This window comes from Anopheles coluzzii, chromosome X (assembly GCF_943734685.1).
Source record: "Anopheles coluzzii chromosome X, AcolN3, whole genome shotgun sequence".
NCBI classification, from domain to species: Eukaryota; Metazoa; Arthropoda; class Insecta; order Diptera; family Culicidae; genus Anopheles; species Anopheles coluzzii.
This window is the reverse complement of record NC_064669.1, coordinates 13,784,664-13,808,009: the sequence shown is the minus strand read 5'-3', so window position 1 is coordinate 13,808,009 and position 23,346 is coordinate 13,784,664. Positions and strand designations below refer to the sequence as shown.

Below are 23,346 nucleotides of genomic sequence, written 5' to 3'. Positions count from 1 at the left end.
CAAATAAGTTTGTCCTAAACTTAAAAGAAAATATTGAGTTTGTAAATAATATGTGCCAGAGTTTACAACGAACCAAACGAAACCGTCATTTTAAAGCATCACAGTTTGTCGGTCAAATTTAAAGCGTCAATTTAAATGCAGCAATGCTTCTTATTTTTTCTCGATATTTTAAACCTATAACGAAAATCAGAGATAATTTTCGAAAAGAACAACAATTGCCGCAATCGGGCATTATTTTTTCTTTCTTTTTTGTAATTTCCTTTCCCAGCTTGACAGCCCAACTGACAAATCAAATGTGACAGATTCCCGTCTCTGCACGGTGCACACTGGCTGTACATACAGAGGCACGGTTCGCCACATTATCGTCACGATTGCACAAACAATTCTACCACGCCACTGACTGAAATCATGCAAACCAAAGGCTAGGTGTTAAAAATGGCCACAACAGTAAAACAGATCGCAATTCTGCGCAACACAACGGTAAAAAAACACACATCAAGCACACAACCCGACGGGTGTAAACGCGCCCGCAACGAAACCTTTCCATCCCGCACGTATCGTACAGTGCGGTGCAGTGTTTAGCGTAGATGCGCGTGTGTATGTGTGTGGGTGTTTGTTTGTGTGCACGCGCGTGTGCAAGAGCCAGTGTGTGTATGTGTGTGTGTGTGGGTGCGTGTGCACGGAGAAGGAGCTTGATTCAGAATAATCACGCCACTGCGGACGGAAGTAGCCCGTGTGTGTCTTTCGGTGGTGTTGTTTTGCTCCGAAACGGGCGGGCGAAATGGAGACGAGCGCCTGAATTATGTGAAAATTGCAGCCCTGCCCACCCACCGCCTTCGGCAAAGGGTAAGGCGCCACCCACCCCTTCCCCGTGTTCAGTGAGCATTCTCGGCCGTGTGGACTTGTGTGTGTGTGGTGGGCCCCGGTGGAGGCCCAAGGAGTGTGTGTGTGTGTGTGTGTGTGAGCGTGTATGTGTGCATGGGGATGTGTATGTGTGTATGCTAGGTACACATAGGAGAGGTAATGCAGAGTTTACGGCCACTGCTGCGGCTGCCCCTGCTTCGGTTCGTGTGCTTGTGTATGTATGTATGTGTGTGTGTGTGGGTGGTGTTGTGCTCGGTGGGCCCCGGTTCCTTCGCCTGGGGATTGAACGTTTGTGTGTTTTCCTTGCATCCGGGCAAGGCCAATTAGCCGCAGCTTCCCTATTTTATCGATGGCCATAATTGTGTGTGTGTGTGATTGTGTGATTGCTACTGTGTCTCCTCAAGCGTATGTGTGTGTTTGCGTGTGTGTGTGATTACGTTCGTAACAGCAGTTACAGCACACAGCTGCGGGGTGGAAGGATTACAACCCCTCACCACCCCCAAAAAACACTCACGAGACACACACACACACACATACACATACACACATACACACACAAAGATGTTGGGAGTAGCGCGTTCAGATAATCTTGACCGATTGCATAATTTCTTTTTATAAACAGATCAGCGCTGCAGCCGGAGCCGGAACGCAGCAGGCCACACAGGAAGGCAGTAGGCCACACGACGCGAACGAGTGACAGAGACATCCACACAAACAGTGCCCCCCACCCCCACCCCCCGTGCGTGCGCGCTCCCCTGCTCTTGCCACCCTTCCCCTCCGCCGCTCCATCTCCTCGGTGGGATAGACGTGCGCGAACCGAGCAGCGCGCCCGCGATACGAGCGGAGCGGAGCGAGGTGCGAGAGCGAGATAGACACAGCGCGACGGCGACCGGAGCCACCACACACAGCGCGCAGTGTCGTATCTTCTTCAGTTACCCACCATCTTGGATTTTGGGCTTGCCAGTGTTTAGAAGGGGCCGACCGAGCTCTGGGTGCTGCTGCAGCGGGCCGAGCGCGTGACACCTTCCTCGAACCAAAAAAAAGCAAAACAAAAACAAAAAAAAACAAAAGAAAAGAAAAACACACACCCGACCCTTCCGCCTTCCCTACAGAGGTCTGATCCCCCCCCCCCTCCTTCCTATTCTGCTCCTTCCTGCTCACCTGGCTGCCGACACCGTTGCACGTTCATAATATGGCTGTGTTTCTAATTAATATATGCAAGTTCAACGGTTGTGAGCGGATTTTTCCCAGCTTGCGCGATTTAATACACCACATCGAGAACACCCATATAGGTAAGAGAGGGGGAGGAAGAAGAAGAAGAAGAAGTGAAAGAGAGTGGCGGTGGTGCAGTGGTGCATCGCGAACCGTGTTGTGCAAGCGCTCGTTCGCAGCGATTAGAAAAGTGGGTGGGCGGGTGGGTGGTATTGGGAGTGGCCGGTCACCATTTGGGCTGTGAATGATGCAATTGCTTTTGTTTTTGAGCAGTCTCGCGGGCGACCGGACCGGAAACGCTCACAATATTGTTGCCTCGGCCCGCACTCTCCCCGCCGACCCATTCATCTCTCTTCTTTACATACTCACACGTGCACGTACATATCTTAATCGAAACCTTTCTTTGACGTTGTTGTTTTTATGACGTTTTTTTTTTTGCAGATGACTCACAGGCGCCGGATGTGACGGAAAAGACGCAGCCCACCTGTCTGCCGCTCAGCTACGTGCTGCGCTTCGTCACCGACGAGAGCCGCCGGGATGGCGGCGGTGTGGCGTCGCCGATGGCCGCTGCCGCTGCCGCCACCTCGACCAACAGCCCGGACAAGGCGCAACCGGCCGCCGTTGCCGGGGGCAATGGGCTGCGGCTGTCCGGTTCGGGCCAGCAGACGCTGCCACCACCGTCCTCGATCAACCAAAAAAGTGCGGCGTCGGACCATCACGGCACCGCCGGCACAAACGGCGGCGCCGCCGCCAACCTGCACGGCATCGCGGCCACAAACCATCTCGGTGCCGTTGGCACGAATGGCACGAGCGGCAGCAGCGCACCGGCCAATGGTGGGGGCGGTGCCACGCCGAACGGTATCGCCGACCAGCAGCAGCAGAACGGGCTCGGTGGCGCCGTAGCAGCCGGGGCCGGCGGGCTGGAGCCGGGCAAGCCGGCCCACCTCAACCAGCAAACGGTTGGCACAACCGATCTCAAGCGCAAGATTGCCATCAAACATCACAGCTACAGCATATCGGCGGCGAACCGCAGCATAACGCCAACAGGTCAGTACATCGGGCAGCAGGCAAGCGGTTACGTAACCGGCTCCGCTACTGCACCAAGGGCCTTCGAGGGGAGGGGAGGGGGGGAGGGGGGTTGGGCTTGGGAGTTAGAATGTGCTTAAAGGTAGGATTATCGTTTAGAAAAGCTTATCTTTCGGTGGGGGGAAGGATGTAGCATTAGCATTAATAACGTAACGACCCTTCACCCACCTTGCTGTCACATGGCGACAGTTGGGGCAAGTGCTTCAAAAATTAATGCCCATTTTAACGCAGCCGAATGGGTACGGTGCCGATGCCAAGGGCTTGTGTCATCTCCTCCGATTACCGTGTGTGGGTTGTATTTCATTTTAATGTCGCGAAAAAAAGGCACAAAATTGCCCCACACGTGTTATGAACAAAGCAAACCAACCAAAACACGGCGAATGAATAAGATTTGTTTTGTTGCCGATTTTGGGCCCTAAAAAGCGGTCCTGTTTGCGAATGTGTTTATATTAAAGAATACATAAACATGACTAAGCTTCTAAGCGTAGTTTCGTATAGTGTTGGGTTTCATGAATCTTTCGTACAGATTCATTCATATGAATCTTCAGCGATGGGTGATTCGAATCAGGAATCGAATATCTAAAGATTTATGAACCTTTAAAGATATTTCGAATCTTTAAAGATTCTTGAATCATCAAGTATTCATGAATCTCTAAAGATTCACAACTCTCCAAGGTTTCGCGAATTTTGAAGGATTCATGAGTCTTAAGACATGTATGATTTTCAAATTATTGAATTTGTGCAATCACATGGTAACGTGGTTAACACGCACGACATGACAAACATGCCTGTCGTGGGTTCAAGCCTCGCGTGGACCGTCTCTCCGTAACAAAACAAAACTATCCGGCTACGTCCTAATTGCTAGGAAGTCTAGAAAGCCTGTATAGGCTGCAATGATCACGTAGCTTGTTACGGTAAGAAGAATATTCATAAGAATCTTTGGAGATTTATGGATCCTTTAGATTCGTGAATCTATCTAGGTACATTAATCTTTTGTGATTAATGAATCTCTCGAAATTGCGAAAACGAGTGTTTTGTGATTAATGAATCTCTCGAAATTCACGAATCTTTCCTATCGAGATTCAGATTCATTCAGATTCATGAATCTGATTCAGATGTACCCAACACTAGTTTCGTAGCATAAAACATATTGGCAAAGTCGGCTGCTAGACTAAGCAAGCAAGAGATAAACACATCGTATGGCTGTAGACAGTCGAAGTCTAAAAGAGGGAGAGTAAGCCGCTGAATATGCTGTATCATACAAACGTTTAATCGACATAGGAGGATACATTTCCTCTCGCAAAATAGAAGAAGAATAACACATCCAGCGTGTTTGTTTATGTTTTCTGCGCATTTCAATGACTCTTTTGCCCGTGCAGCTCTGCCCTTGCAGCTGGAACGATAGTGAGAACGTTTGATGATTTAAGCAAACCGTTTCAATTGGCTGTTTATTTTTTATTTCCTTCTTTTTTTAAATTATTTTTCACGGGTAACAATCATCCATATTGCTGCCTATTGGGTACTAAGCGTGTTTTTCGCATACCGAGCAAATCTAAATGCTGTACACATCTACCTCTCTTATCGCCAAAAATCTTACACAGCGAGCAATTTTATTTGTGCAATATTTATTTATTTATTTATTTGATTTAGTATTACGGCCTGGCCGTGAATTTGTGCAATATCATTCGGTACATTTTGTGCTACCGAGGTGAAATCATGCTCACAATCGGTTTAAGCATTTCATTAATTTTGATTAGCGCTCAGGCAATGTATCGAACGAAGAATTCTTTAATATTAAACTATTGCCAGGAGGAGAAATGACGTATAATTTGTGGTACATTGATAAGTGTGTCCTGCGTTTCGATGTTAATATTTGATTACGGCATAAGCTGCCAATTGCTGCCTCTTGAAAACGAATATATCTAGCAGGAAAATTCTAACAGCTGAACATTATTGTTGGTTTATCATTATTATTGGAGAGGAATGCAAGGGGTGAATTTAGAATGTTTCCTCATACTTCCACAAGCATTATGCTGACGGAACTTTGGCTTTACACATAAATCACGTGAACAAAGCAATGGAATCTGTCCATTTTGGACCAAACATTCAGAAAAATACTGATAGAATCGATAAAATTTTCAAGAAATTTGATTAAAAATAATGATAAAGAAACAAAAAAATACTAATATCTTCCCAAACATTAGTAGTATGAAGAAATTTTGTTGTATACCGGTACATTTATAGTCCTGGAACCAATTATTTCACTGTTCATACAAATTTTATGGAAAAAAAGATTCCCGCATAACAAGTAAGGCACTGGTGGAGTGGATTAAACTTGTTATCTTGGGTTTTCAATTCGCGAGAACATTCTAATCAGTGCTGCAACATGTCACTGTATCAATGTCATAAAAACTTCTGACTAAAACAAAATCCATGTCAGTTTCACGTGATAACCAGAGGTGATACTCAAATTGATTGGTGTGACCAATTCATGCTTCGTGATATTTTTTTTCCGACCATCGCTTGGTCAGTCACTAACTCATGATTTTTTTTTAACTGTGATCAATTCTGCAAAATGTCATTGATATAGTCATGACAAATTCTGACTGAAACAAAATAATGTCAGCGTCACGAGCTCTACTGTGATGTCTCGCCTCTAACAGTTGGTGCGACCATCACCTGCTTGGTGACATTGTGTGCAACCAACTTTTGGTCAGTCACTTAGTCGCAACATTTTCTGTCGGTGTTCATCACGATAGTCATGGGAAGATATGCGATGCGTGCGAGTGGTTCCAAGAAACAAAATAAGCATGCTTTTTTACTCAAATGCTTTATCATTCTACCCAACAGACCATCAAAGCACACAGAGCGAGACAGCACGCTCATTTTGTTGTTTGGGACCACTCGCCAAGTATGCGCCACTGATTAGCAAGGTAGAAAAAGTTATGATCAAGTGAGTGACCAAGAGTTGGGTGCTTCAAAAAATGTCACCAATCATGTGATTGGTCCACCAACTGTTTGAGTCTCACTTCTGATCATCACAGTTTTGTACTGTGCACTGAGTCTCACTTCTGATCATCGCAGTGACTTGAACTTCATTTCATGAGTGTCGATCACTGAAACAGTGGTATTTGACAGCACTCATGATCATGATTGAGCAAAATCATGATTATACTTGCGCTGGCATTCGCCTCAGTTTTTCAGTCAGAGTATCGCGTTGAACTCAAGCACTCGCATGTCGCGTTCGGCATGTCATGACGCACTTTCATTGAGTATCAGCAATGAGCATCAAGCCACCACGGATATGTGCATTGTTTTCGGTGGTGAACATCTCGTGAAGCTGATGACATTTTGCAAGACTGTTTCTATTTTCTACGTATCGTATCATTTCAATTTGCATTTTATCTCTTTTAGCCAGAAAAAGAAGAAGCGGACCAACTCGAAAGATGAAGCATATCAGAATTTAAGCCTTTTTGAAACGCTGCTGCACAATATTATCCTTCGTTGTCTACTTTTAATTATCTTTCTTTAAACAATACTGAATTGAATCAATGATCATGAACGCGATGCAAATAGAAAACGCACATAACACAGCAATTCGAAAAAAAACAGAAACAAACTAATCGTAAGCGCAGCGCTTCCCTATCAAGAAAGCGTAACGCACGTGCACACTTCAGGTATTGCGTATTGCGTATCTTCAATCCCAAATCCATGATTTAGCAGCATCTTCTCGCTTCGCACCGTATAGATCAAATGTTCTCATGCACTGTCTCTTGGTGTTTCGTTTGCAGGAAGCGAAATGGATGACGACGAGATGATGGTGTCCGAGTCGGAGGACAGCAACGACTCGTGGACGACGGAGGAGTTCAGCTCCGAGTTTATCATGCGCTATGGCAGCAGGTAAGTGTTGCTGCTGCTACTGTACAGCTTTCCCTCTCTCTCGCTCTCTCACTAACCCGTCGATTGTAATTGTTTCGATCCGCAACAGGCGCCATTCGGCATCCGGCGGCGGCAGCGGTATCAACTCGACGAACGAGAAACCGTTCGCCTGCCCGGTGCCAGGTTGCAAGAAGCGCTACAAAAACGTGAACGGCATCAAGTACCATTCGAAGAACGGGCACAAAAAGGACGGAAAGTATGTAGCGGATCTGTGCCTTGCTTTGTCTCCATTCAAACCTTCCTTTTTGGCATTAATTTTCTTTCCCTCTCTCTCGCGCCGCAGCCGGGTCCGCAAAGCGTTCAAATGCTACTGCGGCAAGAGCTACAAGACGGCCCAGCGGCTGAAGAACCACAACGTAGTGGTGCACGCGGCCGGCGGCCAGAACGGTGGCTCCCCGATCGATGGGCCGAGCGTGCCGGTCACCACCGTGCCGCTCGCTTCGCCGGCCGGCGGCGGCGGTGGCCTTTCCTCGCCGGCCGCGCTGATCTCACCGCCGATCAAATCTCCCTCGCTGACGAACGGCGGCCAGAGCGCGGCCGGCCCGAACGCCACCCTCCCCAGCAGCGGTAGCAGTATTGTGACAGCGGCCGCCGCCGCCATCGCATCTAGTCAAATCGGTACAAACGCAACCACCACCAACACCAGCGCGACGTGCACCACTAGTCCATCCACGCTTACGATCACGCAGGTGACCACCCACAAGGTGCCGCGGGCGCTCGTGCTGGCCGCGAATGGTACCGGCACGGGGAGCGCGGTTGCCGGCAGCACCGGCACCACCGTCACGGTCGGCAACAGCCCCAACGCGCTGCCGGTGGTAAGCGGTGCGTCCCCGCCGGCGGTCGGGTTTCCCGTGTCGCCTACCACCATCACGTCGGCGGGCGTATCGCCGGTAAGCATTAAGTACGACAATCTCGGCATCCTGACACCGGCCACCTCGCCGAAGCTGATCGCGGCCAGCCTCTGCGGCCAGGAGGGTGGTGGCAACCAGCCGCAACCGGCGCCGCCGCCCCCACCACCGACGGTGGTTACGACGGCAACGATGCCGGCCGGCAGCAACAACACCACCACCGTGCTCGGTGGCATCTCGCTGAAGGGTAGCGGTACCGCCGCGACCGTCAACGGCGAACTGGTCGGCAATGGGAACGTTGGCACGATCGCACTAGTCGTGTCGGCCTCGTCCGCGACCGTCGCCAATGGCAGCGAGGCCAAGCTGCTGACCGGTGGCGGTGGCGGGACCGGCCCCACCGTCAAAAGCGCAGTCCTCTCGGCGTCGGTCACGGCCGGCCAGCTGTTCGCCGAAGAGACGTAGCCGATACTTAAGAATTTACTGCTGCGCAAGTATTGACTGGCTAGAGAAAGGGTACCTGTTCGACTAGTTTTTAACCACCGTTTCGTTTCTGCGGACGGAAGGCGGCAACCATAACGCACCACGCCGCTTTCCCTCCCACTGCGCAGCTTGCAGTCTTGCTGTGGCCCTGTTTCCTCCCTAAAAATAATCCCGCACACCGTCATTGTGTTATCTTCAAAGCAAGTCAGACGATAAGACGACTGCGCGTCCCAAAGGGCAAACCACATAGACACGCGCGCGCGCACACACAGATACACACACACACACACACACACACACACACACACACACACACACACACACACACACACACACACACACACACACACACACACTGGAATATCCACTCGATTTCAAATTAAAAGGAAAAAAAACATATAAAGCAAGCTGGAGGGTTATCGAAAACAAAAAAAAAATACGTTAGCATAAATTATCAATAATTGTATACAACACACATGGAGGAGCGGTTAAGTTTGTTTTGCAGCGTGAGTTAGCATACTATTATTTAATTTTGTGTTTGCTATGTTCCTTCCCCTCGCGCGATCGCGATTCAAGAAAGGCTTTTAAACAAATTTAATCCTATAGCTGCTTCCCGACCCCGTTAGGGGGAGGGCGACAAAAAAAAAAAGCTGACCAGCAGCAGCAGCATGAATTTCCCTCAAGCGAAAGGAAATTAGGAAAGGTACTGCTAGAGCAAGGTATTGCGGGGAGGAAAGTAGGCACGTACTGAAATTAATCAAACCAATTTTAGTTATCAGTGGTTTAGTCAGTGGTGTGTGGATGTATGTGGATGTGTATGTGTGTGTGTGTGTGTGGTGTTTGATCCCATTTTAAATCATTTTAGTCATGAATTAGCATTGCTTGTTGCTTGCTAACCTGTGAGCGTGCGGAATCGTGTCCGTCTTGGTAGGGAAGCGCGCGCCAATACCACCAAACCGAATACCAATTTCTTCAAAGCGTGAGGGAAGGGTAGCTGGCCTTTTAGTAGGCTTTAGCGAAAACGGAGTCAACACATCATCAGTAGGGGCCGTGCGTTTGTTGAAAACAAAACTTCGCTTTTTGTGTATAGTTTCATTTCACTAACTTTAAAGCACTATTTATTTTAACAAAGGATAATATTTATTAATTGTACAACCTTGCTTGTCTTGCGTTATTTTGGGGGTCCCCTTTTGCCCCCATTTTTCCCTTCCATCCCGGCTGCTTCTCGCTACTCCTCTTTTGGAGTTGTGGAGTGGGAGTTTCTGCTTCTTTATATTTTGATTTAAGCCTAAACACGTAACACGTAACATGCAGTGTGCAATAACAATAATCTGTGACATGTCCCCCCCCCCCCCCCTCTCCAATCGGTTTCTAACCAAACACATTTATTTCTTTTTTTATGTATATTTTTATTTTTTTTAAATTTACTACCCGCACCGTTTCCTTATACGCGATTGTGCTGCTTTACTTCCTTTACTTCACGTATGCTTTAGCGTATGAAGTTTATTTACGCGATTATATTGTTGATGATTGGACGACTCTAGCGAGATAATAGTGAAGGAAGGAAAGAGAGTTAGAGAGACAGCCGGAGAGAGCGAGAGAAGGATGTGAAGTGTGTAGTAGCGCTACTAGTATCGGCATTCGACCGCACTGAAGATGAGAGTTGTCGATAAGAGGATGGGGCAGTCGCGTTCGCTGAAAGGGAAGCTATTAAATTAAATTAAATCAATTTACCGCGCCCCGATCCATATAACGCGCACGGGATGGTTCCACCCCACTGCGGTGGGGTGCTTTGACGGTGTTTTACAACCCCTCCATCCGTCGCACAGTAATGTGTGTGTGTGTGTTTCTGTTGTAGTAGTGTAATAGTAGTAGTAATAGTAGTAAAAGAATGTGAATATGAGGAGAGAGAAGAGCGAAGGCCAATATGAAAAGGATAGGGCGGGAAGGGGAGCATATGTACGCGCTAAACGAGGATCTCAGAATGATTTGTTTTAAATCTTTTGAACGTATGTCACTTTCCAAAAACAACCAAAACTCATCTTATCGATAGTGTAATGATAGGGCAAAGGAGAGCTAAAGCGTAAGCAAAATCGAGAGAAGAGAGTCGTGGGCGAGAAGTATAAACATTATCATAATACGCAACAGTACGCTCTAATTAGTTTGAAAGCAAACCACAGCAGCTGCAAAATAATTCAACGCAAGGATCACGCGTCTCATTCAACTGCATCCAAACTGCATGCACACCTATATTGTTCCTGTTATCATTAATAATTAGTAAGCAACAGATTCTACACGCACATACACACACACGCGCGCATACACAATATATACACACATACACACATACATGAGACTATTGACTAGTGGCTTACATTTGCTGTGATTTCTTTTTCCTTCCCATTGTTTTTTAGTCTATTTTGTTTTGTTTTGTTTTTGTTCATTCATCTCATCCAAACATCATTATCGTTCCTTTATTCGTTCAATATACAAACGTAGGATGTAGTTTTTTTATTTAGTTTACAATGCATTTCCCATTCACCGTGTTTTCTTCTTTTTTTTTGTTCTGATTTTATTTAACCACTTTTCTGCCTGGTTTTTTAGATTGCGAGCGTTTACAAGCATGGCAACTAACATCTCAACTGTAGTTTTGTACCAACATTCAAAGAACCTATATCCCGTTTTTTCTTCTTTTCGATTTCAACACACATACACAAAGACACAAATACACACACACATATATACAAGAAAAAATGAAAAGAAATGATGAAGGAAAGAATCAAAGCCATAATTAATCGTAAACAAAATCCCCCATTTAACGTTAATAGTGAGTGTTGGTGGAAGCCGAGAGGCGGAAAAAGATGATTGTGTAATAATGGGCGCGCGTTTAGTAGGCTTCTAGAGGCGTACGGTATTTTGGTTTTGTTTATTTTTTTGTTGATGTTTTTTTTTTGTTTTACTATCCAACGAACCGGGAAACATTATTAGTTTGTAGGTAAATTATATAAAGCTCCCCTCCCATCCCCATTCGCCACTCTTCCCTCTGTTCCTTGTACCCTGCCGTAATGTAGAATTAAATCATTAAAAAAAAAAACAAAAAAGGAAGAAGAAAAAAACTCCACCGTGTGAGGCTAGTGCATCGGATTAAGGACACACGCATCGTGTGTAGTGCGTGTGTATAGTAATAGAAAACACCACACATCGGCATATACACACACACAGAGATACATAGACACATACACCGTTCGTTAGATTGTGAAAATAGTATGCTAAGTATGCTAAAGGGCGTTTGCACGAGTTGCTTTTAACAACACCCATACTAACAGATATGCATTGCGCGCAAGGTGTGGTACTCCTTTTCCTGTTTTCTTCTTTTTTTTGTATGTGCGGCGATGGCGATAGAAAAAAAAAAGTCAACGGAGCATTAGGAAAAACGTGATCCTGTCGAACAGAAGCAGAAGGAAAAAAAAACCAAAACCACAATCAGTATACAATGCAGAGTTCCGAAACGGTTAAGCGCTTATTTAAACAAAATTACACACACACACACATACAGCGTTGTACAATTTTATGTGCAGCTGATCGGTAAAGCTCCCTGCTAATTCTACCCCCGCCATCGCACAGATGCTTTTATTACGTTTTGTGATAACCACACACAGGCAGCTCTAATAACTAAACTGGGTATTAATCAAACTAAAGAGAGGATGCAAGGAAACAAAATTTCGAAAACGATCAACACACATGTACAACGTGACATGCGCTGCCCCATACCCCCATAGCCATTGTAAAACCAACCAATAGATGAAAGGGATTGTGAATTAAAATCGTACGTGCGCGTAATTTTTCGGGTTTAAAGGGCGACAAATTCCAATTCGATTTCTGCTGTCTTGATTAGGTGTGTGCGAAGTTCGCTTGTGTGTGTCCCCGGGCTGAACATATAAAAACTAAAACCAGTCACTAGCGTGTGTTGTGAGCACATTACTTAGATATATTTAAAGTGAAGAAAAGCGAAGAGAGGAAGAAAAAAAAAACATACAACAACACATACAATAAATCAAAGAGGGGTGGAAACAATCGAAGGGGAGCGGTAGAGCGGGGGAATAGTGCAGATTGTGTGCAGTGTGCAATAAACGACGGGGCACAACAATACAAACAACAAACAAACAAACAAAAAAACACACACACACAACTACATTTAACTAAGTAAGAGCATAATCACACTCATACCACTTATTTGTCTATAGCTAGTCAAAATTTTTAAGTATAATATTTATGTTTTTTAATTAATATTATTATAATTATTATTATTATATCTAGGTAAAGATGAAGCAGAAATACAACAGCAAGAAGCAGAAGAAGAAGGAAAAAAACACGTGGAATTTAGGGCGCATTTATCTTTGTCGATAGCAAAAAAAAAACGATACTTGTGCACACGAAAATGTCCGCGCGCGCGCTCAGCCTGTTGTAAAATCTATATGATTAGTCAAATAAAAACACTTTAAAAATGTGAACGAAATGTGGAGACGTATTTTATTTTCCACACCTGCTGTCTAGCAAACATTTGAATAAAAAGAACTGGTGGCAACACCACGCAACGCGAGATTGAGTCGCTGGAACGGATTACTCTGGATACAAACAAACTCGTAATACGGGAGTCGCTTTTCCATGTAATTTGTACGAAAAGTAAAGTAATTGGTTCCAGAGCCGCAAACGTGCTGCTAAAAAGGGTATATACGCACCTGAAAAGCGGAATAATGGCATTATAATACTAATAATTGGGAAGATATTTGCTGTTCACTATTTCTATTTTGTGGTCGATTGTTTTCGTCTTTTCCTTAAAAAAAACACGCTTTCAATCGATTTTTGTCGGGTTTTTTCTGCTTTTAGATGCAACCTGCTAAATTATTTTTTGTTGTCCAATTTCGCAATTGAAAATTTGTAATGGTAAATACTCTGTAGCACATATAACGTATAAGGTTATTAAAGATTTCAATTAATTAATTGCCAAACCAAACCTACAATACTCTCTCTCTCTCTCTCTCTCTCTCTCTCTCTCTCTCTCTCTCTCTCTCTCTCTCTCTCTCTCTCTCTCTCTCTCTCTCTCTCTCTCTCTCTCTCTCTCTCTCTCTTCCATCCTCCCACCCATGTAGACACCCGATCTACCCTATTGCTTCAGCTGATCCAGCCATCGAGTTCGATGTGCTCCCCTGCGCCTTATGCTGAACTGCGGATCGCTGTCAAACACCATCTTGGTGGGGCATGAGTCCGGCATCCTCATAACATGTCCCAGCCATTGTATCCTGCCAGCCTTTGTCACCGTCAGGATGCTCGGTTCGCTGTACATGCTCGAACACACCGCCAAAGATGGCCCGGATGCTGCGTCGCTCAAACACGCTCAGAGTGTTTGCATCCTCCGTTCGAATAGTCCAAGACTGGTGTCCATAGAGGACCACCCGGCAAATAAATGTGCGATATATTTCAGATTTCGTGCTGGATCTCAGCAGACAGTGAAGGCCATAGTATGCACGATTCCTGGTGCCGTTGTCCAAAGTATCGACCTTCCAAGATAGCATAACATTTCTATCTTCTAGCAGAACCTCGAGATTGTCGCCGTCAACTAATACACTGCTTCACAGATGATCTGAGTCTCCGGCAAGCAGTAACTTCGTCTTCGTCACACTGATTCTCAATCCAATTCTTGCTGCTTCGCGTTTGAGGCGGGTGTACGCCTCACACAGTTTCGCTGTTATTCCGCTGATGATGTCGAAATCATACGCGAAACCCAGAAATCGTAGAAACCCCTAAGAGAATCGTGCCACAGATGTCGTTGTCTAACCCCGCGCTTCGAATGACACCTTCCAGGGCAATTTTAAAAAGCACACAGGAGAATCCGTCACCTTGCCTCAGACCCCTGCCTACAACACACTTGTACACCATATATACGAAATATATAGCCATGAGAAACTCCTCGAACTAATGATCATGCTCATGACCCTTCACATAACACGTTCACTCTATTGAAGGGAAAAATGAAGTTTTCGTTGGAATCGTTTCCGGATAGCTCCAAAGTTTTTTGGTATCGATCCCAGATAGTACGTTCGGAAGCGTTTCCGCAATCGGTTTCGGAATTGGATCCGGAATCGGCTTCGGAATCGGCTTCGGAATCGGCTCCGGAATCGGCTCCGAAATCAGCTCAGGAATCGACTCAGGAATTGGCTCCGGAATCAGAATTGGTTTCATTATCGGAAACGGGTCCGGAATCGAAATCGGCTCCGGAATGGAAATCGATCCGCAATAAGAATCAGTTTCGGTTTCGAAATCAGAATTGGATTTCAAATTGGGTCCTGAATCGAAATCGACTCTGGAATCCTAATAGGTTCAGAAATCAGAATCTGATTCGAAATCGGAGTCAGTTTCGGCAGCTCCATAAGAATATACGTTTGCGTCTAATGATGTATTAAAGGCCGCAAAGAATCCAAATTTATTTGTAAACGATCCATTCTCATGGAGATCCCATGGAGACAGATTTCGCTTCTGAAACTTCCTATTTCAATTCAAGAGCTGATTCCCATTCCTGACCTAATTCCAATACTGGTGTCAATTCTGATTCCCTTTCCGGAGCAAATTGCGATTCCCAGGTCGATTCCAATTCTGATTCCAGCATCGGAATCAGCTCCGGAATTGATTCCGAACACGGAATCAGATTCGGATAGGTCCGATTCCAAGCTCCTACCACTAGTTCACTCAAGTGTTAGTCAGTTTAAAAGCAAACCATTAAAAAACAAACAACCATTAAATTCCGTTCAGTAGCCCGTCCAGTCCGTGTTTTCTAGTATTTGATCTAGCATCGTTACAGATTTTCCAGCTTTAGTACCTTCGTAGACTTCGCCTACCGTCACCTGATACATGCTGCTTTCCAGCGTTCATTTTCGTTGCTTGCACAAATTATTAAGAAAGAAAAAAAACTCGCTGTTCTGTATTTGCAATACATTATATATTTTGTATTATTACAAAATCGGGCAGTTTACAATGTTTCAGATTTTATCCTTCTTTTTTCTTAGTCTTGTTCAGTGCTGTGTTTTCAGTTCGCTAGGCAAGAGATTTAAAAGAGACCTCTCCGAGACCTTATGATTAAAAAAAAAAAATAAACAAAAAACAAAAAGTCATGAATGTAACAATCATTTCTGGGGTTGATGTTGGCAAATGAAAGAAACAGATTTGTACCAAGAAAAAAAAGTTTACATAAAAAATTACTGAACTTGCTCAAAAGCTCGTTGTAAAACAAATTATAAAAGAAACACACATTCGTACCAAACCAAAAACAAACACAGAAAAAAGATGAAAAAAATTCCTCACACGATACAACACCCTCCTCTCCCTTCCCAAGGGACAAACTTTATTATGGCGCCTGCCGCTCTCCTAGCATGCCTGCACAGTCTTACCGCTAAACCTCACTCGCGCGACTCACTTTCGTGTGGACGTTAATTTCTTGTTCGACAACTGCAGCAGGGTACACCATCCGGGCGTTACCCCCCTCCCGTTCCCTACCGTCCCCATCACATGTTTCCTCCCTAGTCCGCTAGCTAGTGTTGTGATGGGGGCCCTCCTAACGAGCTGGTTCTCTTATAAAATAATAATATAATAGTAGCAGTAGTAGTAGTAGTAGTAGTAGTAGTAGTAATAGTAGTAATAATAATAATAGTTTGAACTTGTTTTGACAATCGAATCAATGTGTTATCGGTGGATTAAAGCTCAGAAGTGAACCAAAATAAAAAATGAGGGGATGTGGGAGGGGATCTATCCATAAGCACTAAACAAAATCATACAAATCATACACATATACACACATCGTGTGTTTCAAAAGGGTGCGCGTTTCGTACTAAACGTACCAGACAAACACAAAGACACGTGCATTAGCAGCCAATTGGCCACCAGTCGGGTTTCTTTTCTCTTCTCTGCTGCCTCTCCCTAACACGTGTTTTAGCCAGTTTAGACTAAAACCACCCCAAAAAAGTATTGTTACAGTGTTGTTAATAGTTTGTTAACATAATGAGCGTAATGGCGTGACTTGCAGCAGAAAAGCTGTGTGCTGTGGCAAACACAGAGGTACTTGTTGAAAAGATGTGCTCTGGATCACGCCTTCAAGCGGGGAGGGCTAAAAACAAAACAAAAAAACAGATTTTGCAAACGGCGAAAGATTTTCCTCCCGCGTATGCTAGGATGGTTATACTTTTAATGTTTGTAAAAAAAAAAATACAAGAACTGTCAGGAAGCTTCGCTTAAATATCCGTTTGCTACAATTGTACCACCATTATTACGTCGTTTGGATGTATGGATGTATGCGTGTGTATGTGTGTTTATAAAAGGTTGCATTTTTAAGGTAAACATTAACATAATCTGATATGCGCTATCATGCGGTGCACACGTGGTCGTCATCATTTCCCTCCCCTCACTGTTCACATCAAATGTACCGCTACACACACACACACGCACACACACACATACATCATTAAGGCTAAAAAAACAATCGTCCTCTGTCCCTATACTCTCAGAAATTCTCTTTAGTCGCTGTGTGTTTGTGTGTTTGTGTGTGGGTGTGTGCATATTTGTCTCAAAGCATTCCCTTACAGGCGCCCCCACACAGTCCACCACGTAGCAGCTGAAGAGTTGATAAATGTGTAATACAACGCGCGCCTCTCTTTATCGCTTATTATAGTTTTTTGGGCGCAATTTCGATCGCGCTCGTATGCCAGCCGCGGGCGCACGCCTCGTGTTAAAGGCTTTCGGTTGCCAGTTTGGCCGGCAGCTCGTTCGTGGTGTTGGTGGCGACGAAGTACTGCCGGGTGGGAAACCGGGCGTACTGGGACAGCCGCTCGAGCACACAGGAAGACGATAGCCGCGCCTCGGCATCGTGATCCCAGCAGTCTTCCATCGTTTCGCAGATTGCAACCAGCCCCTGCGTGAGTTGGCGTGAGTAGCGCGAATGAAACGAAAAAAAAGTAACAAAAACACACAATTATGAAATGAAACACCACACTTGCGGGGGTCGAAGCTCCTACCGGATGATGGCGCCACGGGTCGAAGATGCGCGGGCGCAACTTTTTCGTCACCACATTGTCCTGCATCTCTTCCAGCGTCGGATGGGGACCGAGCTCCGCCTCGAACGGTAGCCGGTACTCGTCGACCGGGCCGCCGTGCACGGTGCAGCGGGACACCAGCTCCCACAGCACCAGCCCGCACGCGTACACGTCGATGCGCAGGAAGGCGTCGCGCGTGAAGTTGATCGCACCCTCCAGCACCTCCGGTGCCATGTAGCGGCGCGTACCGACCTGCCCGTGCGTATCACCGCAAGACTTTCCTGTGCGTGCAAAGGGGGAGAGAATGGGACCAAGTTAGTGGACGGCTTTCGCGCCTGCCGGTGTTGCGGTGTTGCGGTTAGCTTACCGGGCGTAAAGACAAGCGCTAGCCCAAAGTCGGCGATGCAGGCGGTCAGGTCCGCCTTCAGCAGGACGTTCTTGCTCTTGAAGTCGCGGTGGGCGATCGACGGCTTCAGCCCGTCGGTGCGGCTGCTCTGGATCTCCTCGTGCAGGTGCGTCAGGCCGCGCGCCATCGTCGTCGCGATCTTGCACAGCTCGGTCCAGCTGACCGTGTGCGCCTTGAGGAAGTCGCACAGCGAGCCGTTCTCGCAGTACGCCGTGATCAGCCAGAAGTCGGTGCTGGCCATATCGCTTCGCTTCTCGCACCCGATAAACTCCAGTATGTTGGGATGGTTCATCCGGGGCAGCTACAGTGGGATTATCGTACACCGTTAGCATTGTGTTGCGGTTAGCGCGGTGCATCATCTGCCCGCTCCTCCTACCTTGAAAATGTCCTGCTCCGTGATCCACGATTGGCGCTCCTGCATGGGGAAGATCTTCACGGCCACCTCCTGGTTGCCGAGCTGCGCCCTCCACACCACACCGAACCGGCCGCGCGCCTTAATGTCCTTCAGATCGATCGGACGGTGCGATATGTTGGTGGACGAGTTGGAAATATCGGGCTCGACCTGGAGAAACAAAAAAAAAAATAAATCAACATTTGATCACGTGATCGCAAGAAGACGCAGCAGGAAAACAGGCACACACCGTTGGTATTTCGTTAAACATTGCCTGCTTCTTGTGCGTCACGTACACGACCGTGATGGCAACCATCGCGACAAGCGAGGACCCGACCCCGATGATAAAGATCAGCCAGAAGCTCGACTCGTGGTCGACCGTGTGCATCATCTCGGGTGCTTTGGTCGCCTCCGGGATCCACTTGTGCTCCCGGTTGCACATGCTGCCCCGGCAGCAACAGTAGTTGAGGTTTTTCTTCGCGTACGTCGTCGTGTCGATGCACTCGGTGTTGTTGCATTCGGTCGGGTTCGTGAAGCATCCTTTCAGCGTTACGTTTACCTCGTCTGGAAAGGGTACGAAACGCGGGGATTATTTGGTTGCGGCGGTTGCATTTGGAAGAGCAAAGAGTACTCAAAACGAACGGCCTCGTATACAGGAGTCTTCTTTGAAGAAGGAACCTTTCGATACACCCCTAAGCACTTCTACCTTATCCAAGCGTTTGGAGAAGCTGGCAAAAATTCCACTCTTTCCCTCTGACTGTAAATTGTGTGGGTTGAATATATGGCAATTTTAAATTTAGAATTTCGATATCTTTAAGGTGCAAGAAAGATAAAACTAAGCGTTCTCTTTGACCTTGTTTTTTGTGCAAAACTGCCACGAACTTCAAATGATAATCATCTTTAGGTTCATTTGTATGAAATTCTACCAATTTAACAAACTCTATATGATCACAATTTGTCCCACAGCTGTCTCAATTCATGGTTTTGTTTCTCTTTTTTGCTTCTAATTTTTTATGGCAATCCCTCATTATTTTGGCAATAGATTAAAACAGCTTAAAGGTAAATAATGAACATAATTTTTGCTGTTTTAGTGGAAGGTATCTCTTTTTCTAGAAGATAACAGCTATGCAAAATGATTTGATTGCAGTGAGGCATATTCTATTGTTTTACTCTTCTTCTTCTTTGATGTGAGAGGCTATATAACGGTTCGGTATGGGAAACCAGTTTCCAAGGCCTTCTCCTTACTATTCCGTTCTTGGAATGTGGCCCTTCCAACCTCAATTGGTTTAGGACCGGCAACTTAGGCCGTATGTCCCTATTTTTAGTTAATGCTGATTTGTCCATTTGTAGTTGTTTTGATACTTTTCATTTTACAAAACCTGTTTGTATTAGCTTTTTTGTTTGTTTGTGTTGAGTTTGTGCTGTTTACTATTTCGTGTTGGTTTTCTTGTTGTTAGGCTGGCTTGATTTATCGTTTTAGAAAGAGATTATATTTTCTTTTATAGTTTGATAACTATCATTAGAGTTTTATCTCCTTTCCTTTCTATGATCTGATGAACTTTGGTTCGTTTGTTTCTGTTTGTTTTCTTCTTTCTGCGGAATCTTTCTGGCAGGTAAAAACTCTGTGTGCCCCAGGTGTCAGTCCATTATCTTCATTTTATGTAGCCAGAAATTACTATAATGGTGCCCAGCGATTAGTCGGTTCAACATTTTTATATACTTCCTGGTGGGATTTTTAGTTTGTGGTGCTACTGTTTTTTTGTCCAATGTGGTTTGGAATCAGCTATGCCGATTTTTTCCCCTTTTGTTTGGCTCATTTCTGTGTGCCAATGATTAACTTCGGTTTGGACTTTTTGTTGAAGTATCGATAGGACATCACTTACTCTAATTTTGTTCTCTATCACAGACTGATGTTTTGTTCCCTCCTTGGCTAGTTTGTCGGCTATTTCATACCCGTGTATCTCTACACGACTAGGGTCACCTTTACTTCTCTTTTTTGGTCTTTTTTTGGTTTTTACTGATTGCTGTTTGTAATGCTGGCGTCAATGGCGTACATTTCCGTGGTGCAGATGGATACAGGGTGTTTAATTTTCCTTGCTATAGTTCTTTTTTCTATAGGGTTTAGTTCTACATATACTCCGATTCTAGATTCTTGTGTTGTCGTAATACTTTTGCGTCTTCGTTTTTGTTGTTGTCATTGATGGATGGGATACTAAGGTTGATGCTGGTTTGAAAAGGACTGTTTGTGAGTTGTTAAATTCTTATCCGGCTGCTTTATCGTATTTGTTTCTGTTTGTAATGTTTTTTTTTTCTTGGGTGGTCAATTTTCGGAGCGATGTGTTTTGGTGGCCTGTTAGAGGGATTCTTTTACTCAATTCGAGACGAGTTGAGAAATGTCACTCGACTGCGCTTTGATGCTTGTTGTTTTAGAGATCTGGTAGGGAAAATCAATCGAGACGGGCAGCTGAAGTTGCAGTAGGCGTCGGATCGAATCAGACCAGCTTTCGCAGATGACTTTAGAATACGCTCAACAAAATTTAAACGGAAGCCAAAAAATTGCTTAATTGGTCGTCAAATGCCTTGTTTGATGGCTTAACAATTAAAAAAAAAAAGTAATGTTCCCTAAACTACATAAATATGAGTAAGACATTCAAGATTTTGCATGAGGTTGAAACTAAACCGTGAGTTTTTTTTTGTAAGTAATTGTTCATCAAATATTTGTTGCTCAACAAATTTAATCATCGGAAAGGCTATTGCGCAGAATTGGAAGCTCAGTTTCATTAAAATAACAATGTTTGATTTTCCTTCTATGACTACAACAGTTTTTGCACTTTTTTATCTTATTTATGCATACATGCATAGAGAGAAGGTAGGAAAAAACCGACAAGATCTCTTCATATTTCAGGAGTCCGGAATTGACTGACATGCACTGTAGAACCAGAAATGCTTCTACATATAAATGTTGGCTCAAGCGGTCGCAGGCCAAACCAAAAGACCTCGCGGGCCATCAGTTTGACATCTCTGGACGTAGACGCTTTCAAATCGTCTACTTGGCACATTTCTATGGAATGCTCGAAATACGCAATTAGAAGCGGGATAGTTTAGTTGTAATCTGATTTCCCTAGCAACACTAATCTCGATGTGGAGACTGAATGCAGTTGCAAGAGTAGACTGAGCCTGAATATGAGAATCGAGCACTGCCCATATAGCCCCTTGCATTTAGTGTAGTTTAGCGTAGGGCCACGCCGTTTCACGCTAATCCTTTAGCTATTTCGTGTGCGTTCAATGTACAAATTGGTGTATGTACTAAAACAAACGTAGCATCACCGAGATTAAGCTCCTCCGGGTGCTTTCTACATGCTTTTCTGCTGACCAAACGGTACGAAACCTCACAGCTAAGCCACCGAATGGTTGGGTAGGGCGCACGCTGTCCCACGCGTGGCGTTAAGTCTTGCGCAAAACTTACTGGTAACGTTGTTCGTCGTCCAGACGACGAAGCAGCCCACGGGCCGGTCGGGCTCGGCCTCCTCGCACACATCGATGCCCTCCTTGCACTCGCCGTCCTTGCACTGGTACGAGACGCACTTCAGGCTGCTCTCGGCCAACCGGGCCCGGCTGAGCGAACCTTTTATTACGATCAGCACTGCAAATGGTGGCGCCCGAGGAAAGACGGAAAAAGGAAAGCATTAGTAATACTGTGAACCGTCGGTGGTGTACAAAATCGAAGGCAGGCATACTTACGGGAGAAGTAAAACAAAAAGTGCATTAAACGGCGCATTTTGTTGTTTTGTTTTTGATGCCGCGACGAAAGCCCTCCGGTGGTACCGCTGGTTTCCCTGCTTCCCCTTTGCTTTTTTTTTCTAAATTACACCTGCTGCGTACTTCTGGGTGTGTGTTTGTGTGCGTGTGTGTGTGTGTGTCAACGTTTGTGTCGATGGAAGTGTTTTGTGCAGCCTGGTACACGCGCAAAAATACTGTGTGTATTAGATTATTGCTGCATCCTTCGTCACGGGTGCACTGTTGGGCTGCCCCTTTGCTTCCAAAGTGCCACCACTCGGACCTTCCTTCCCTCTCCTGGAAGACTCCTCTTCGGATGGAGGGAGGGGTTCTAATGCGTTTCTAATCCTGTCGCGAGCAGCAGCTGCAGCAGCATTACGCCGAGATGATCGGTAGCGGGGCGTCCAGGGCGTCCGGTGCAGTCGCGGAGTCGCGTTTCAAGCTTCGCGTTGCTTCCCACCAGCTTCCGCCCACCGCCCACCAGACACCAATGGCATCGCTTGGTGAGCCAGCAAGCCAGACGGACCGCTTTTTTATGTTGTTTCACTCGATGCGCATAAAACGAGGTTAAATTGCTGGATCACAGGCCGCACAACCTCTCCGCTGCACGCACAGACACAAGAGCACACACACACACACACTGGCACGCACGCACTGCACACTGCACCGTTTTGTTGGGGGCTGCGGCTGCGGGGTAAACAACACGGGGCAGAGCAACGCCAGACTCGACACCCAAACTCGCGGACGGCGACAGATTTTGTAACGCGGCGCTGGGAGAAAGGCAACAACAAACCACAACACCAACAACAACAGCAACCAAAAAAAAACACTACAGCCCTACAAAGATCACCTCTGTTGCACCTCTCTCTCTCTGCGTGTGTGTTATGTGTCCTCGGAAGTGTGTGCTGCAACGCGCGCGCCCCCTGTATCTGTCTCGCTTTTTCTCACCCTTGGCAGTTTTGGAAGCTTCCTTATTGCCAGACACGACCTACACAGCCAGTTCGCTTTATTATTTTTCTTCGCTTGCTGTCTGCTGCTACTGCTGCTGTTGCTTCTGCTGTCGAGATGGCTCCACAGGAGTGGATCCATCAAGCGGAGCTGTCAGTGTGTTATGACAGCGGGCTGTGCTATAAAATGGAGTTGCGTTTGTTTTTCATTTGCTTCTTTGTGCAAAATTAAACATTTTTCATATTCTCTTGCCAATGTAGTTTCCTGGTATGTTTGGTAATTACTATACCTCAACTATCGTAAAAAATAGATTTAAAA

At 45.7% G+C, this 23,346-nt stretch overlaps 2 protein-coding genes across 6 annotated transcripts; one reads left to right on the top strand and one right to left on the bottom strand.

Annotated features, from left to right (window-relative positions):
- The first annotated feature begins 346 nt into the window (after positions 1–346).
- LOC120960026 (mucin-19) lies at positions 347–11,528 on the top strand. Of its 5 annotated transcripts, none has more exons than XM_040383909.2 (6): positions 347–846; positions 1,487–2,156; positions 2,518–3,123; positions 6,954–7,062; positions 7,151–7,297; positions 7,385–11,528. In XM_040383909.2, exons 2-6 carry the CDS (start codon positions 2,057–2,059, stop codon positions 8,409–8,411), a joined length of 1,989 nt encoding a protein of 662 aa, XP_040239843.2. In that variant the 5' UTR covers positions 347–846; positions 1,487–2,056; the 3' UTR covers positions 8,412–11,528. The 5 variants fall into 5 exon arrangements, with proteins under 5 accessions (XP_040239843.2, XP_040239871.2, XP_040239853.2 ...); XM_040383937.2 differs by lacking the exon at positions 347–846 and adding an exon at positions 872–1,020; XM_040383919.2 differs by lacking the exon at positions 347–846 and adding an exon at positions 872–1,078.
- A 3,873-nt stretch (positions 11,529–15,401) lies between these two features.
- On the bottom strand, positions 15,402–23,166 carry LOC120950615 (activin receptor type-2A). The gene is made up of 7 exons (XM_040368801.2): positions 22,045–23,166; positions 21,770–21,946; positions 18,554–18,867; positions 18,289–18,474; positions 17,874–18,213; positions 17,489–17,787; positions 15,402–17,385 (listed from the first exon to the last, which is right to left on the bottom strand). Exons 1-7 carry the CDS (start codon positions 22,079–22,081, stop codon positions 17,203–17,205), a joined length of 1,536 nt encoding a protein of 511 aa, XP_040224735.1. The 5' UTR covers positions 22,082–23,166; the 3' UTR covers positions 15,402–17,202.
- Between the last annotated feature and the right edge of the window lie 180 nt (positions 23,167–23,346).

Excerpts from the sequence above, each read along its gene's own strand:
- LOC120960026 (XM_040383899.2), top strand. The coding sequence starts at position 2,321 with ATGATGCAATTGCTTTTGTTTTTGAGCAGTCTCGCGGGCGACCGGACC. Across the intron at positions 2,454-2,517 it reads TTACATACTCACACGTGCAC|ATGACTCACAGGCGCCGGAT; the intron begins GTACATATCTTA and ends TTTTTTTTGCAG. Across the intron at positions 3,124-6,953 it reads CCGCAGCATAACGCCAACAG|GAAGCGAAATGGATGACGAC; the intron begins GTCAGTACATCG and ends TTTCGTTTGCAG.
- LOC120950615 (XM_040368801.2), bottom strand. The coding sequence starts at position 22,081 with ATGCGCCGTTTAATGCACTTTTTGTTTTACTTCTCCC. Across the intron at positions 17,788-17,873 it reads AGCGCTTGTCTTTACGCCCG|GAAAGTCTTGCGGTGATACG; the intron begins GTAAGCTAACCG and ends TTGCACGCACAG. Across the intron at positions 17,386-17,488 it reads ACCCGTGGCGCCATCATCCG|GGGCTGGTTGCAATCTGCGA; the intron begins GTAGGAGCTTCG and ends CAACTCACGCAG.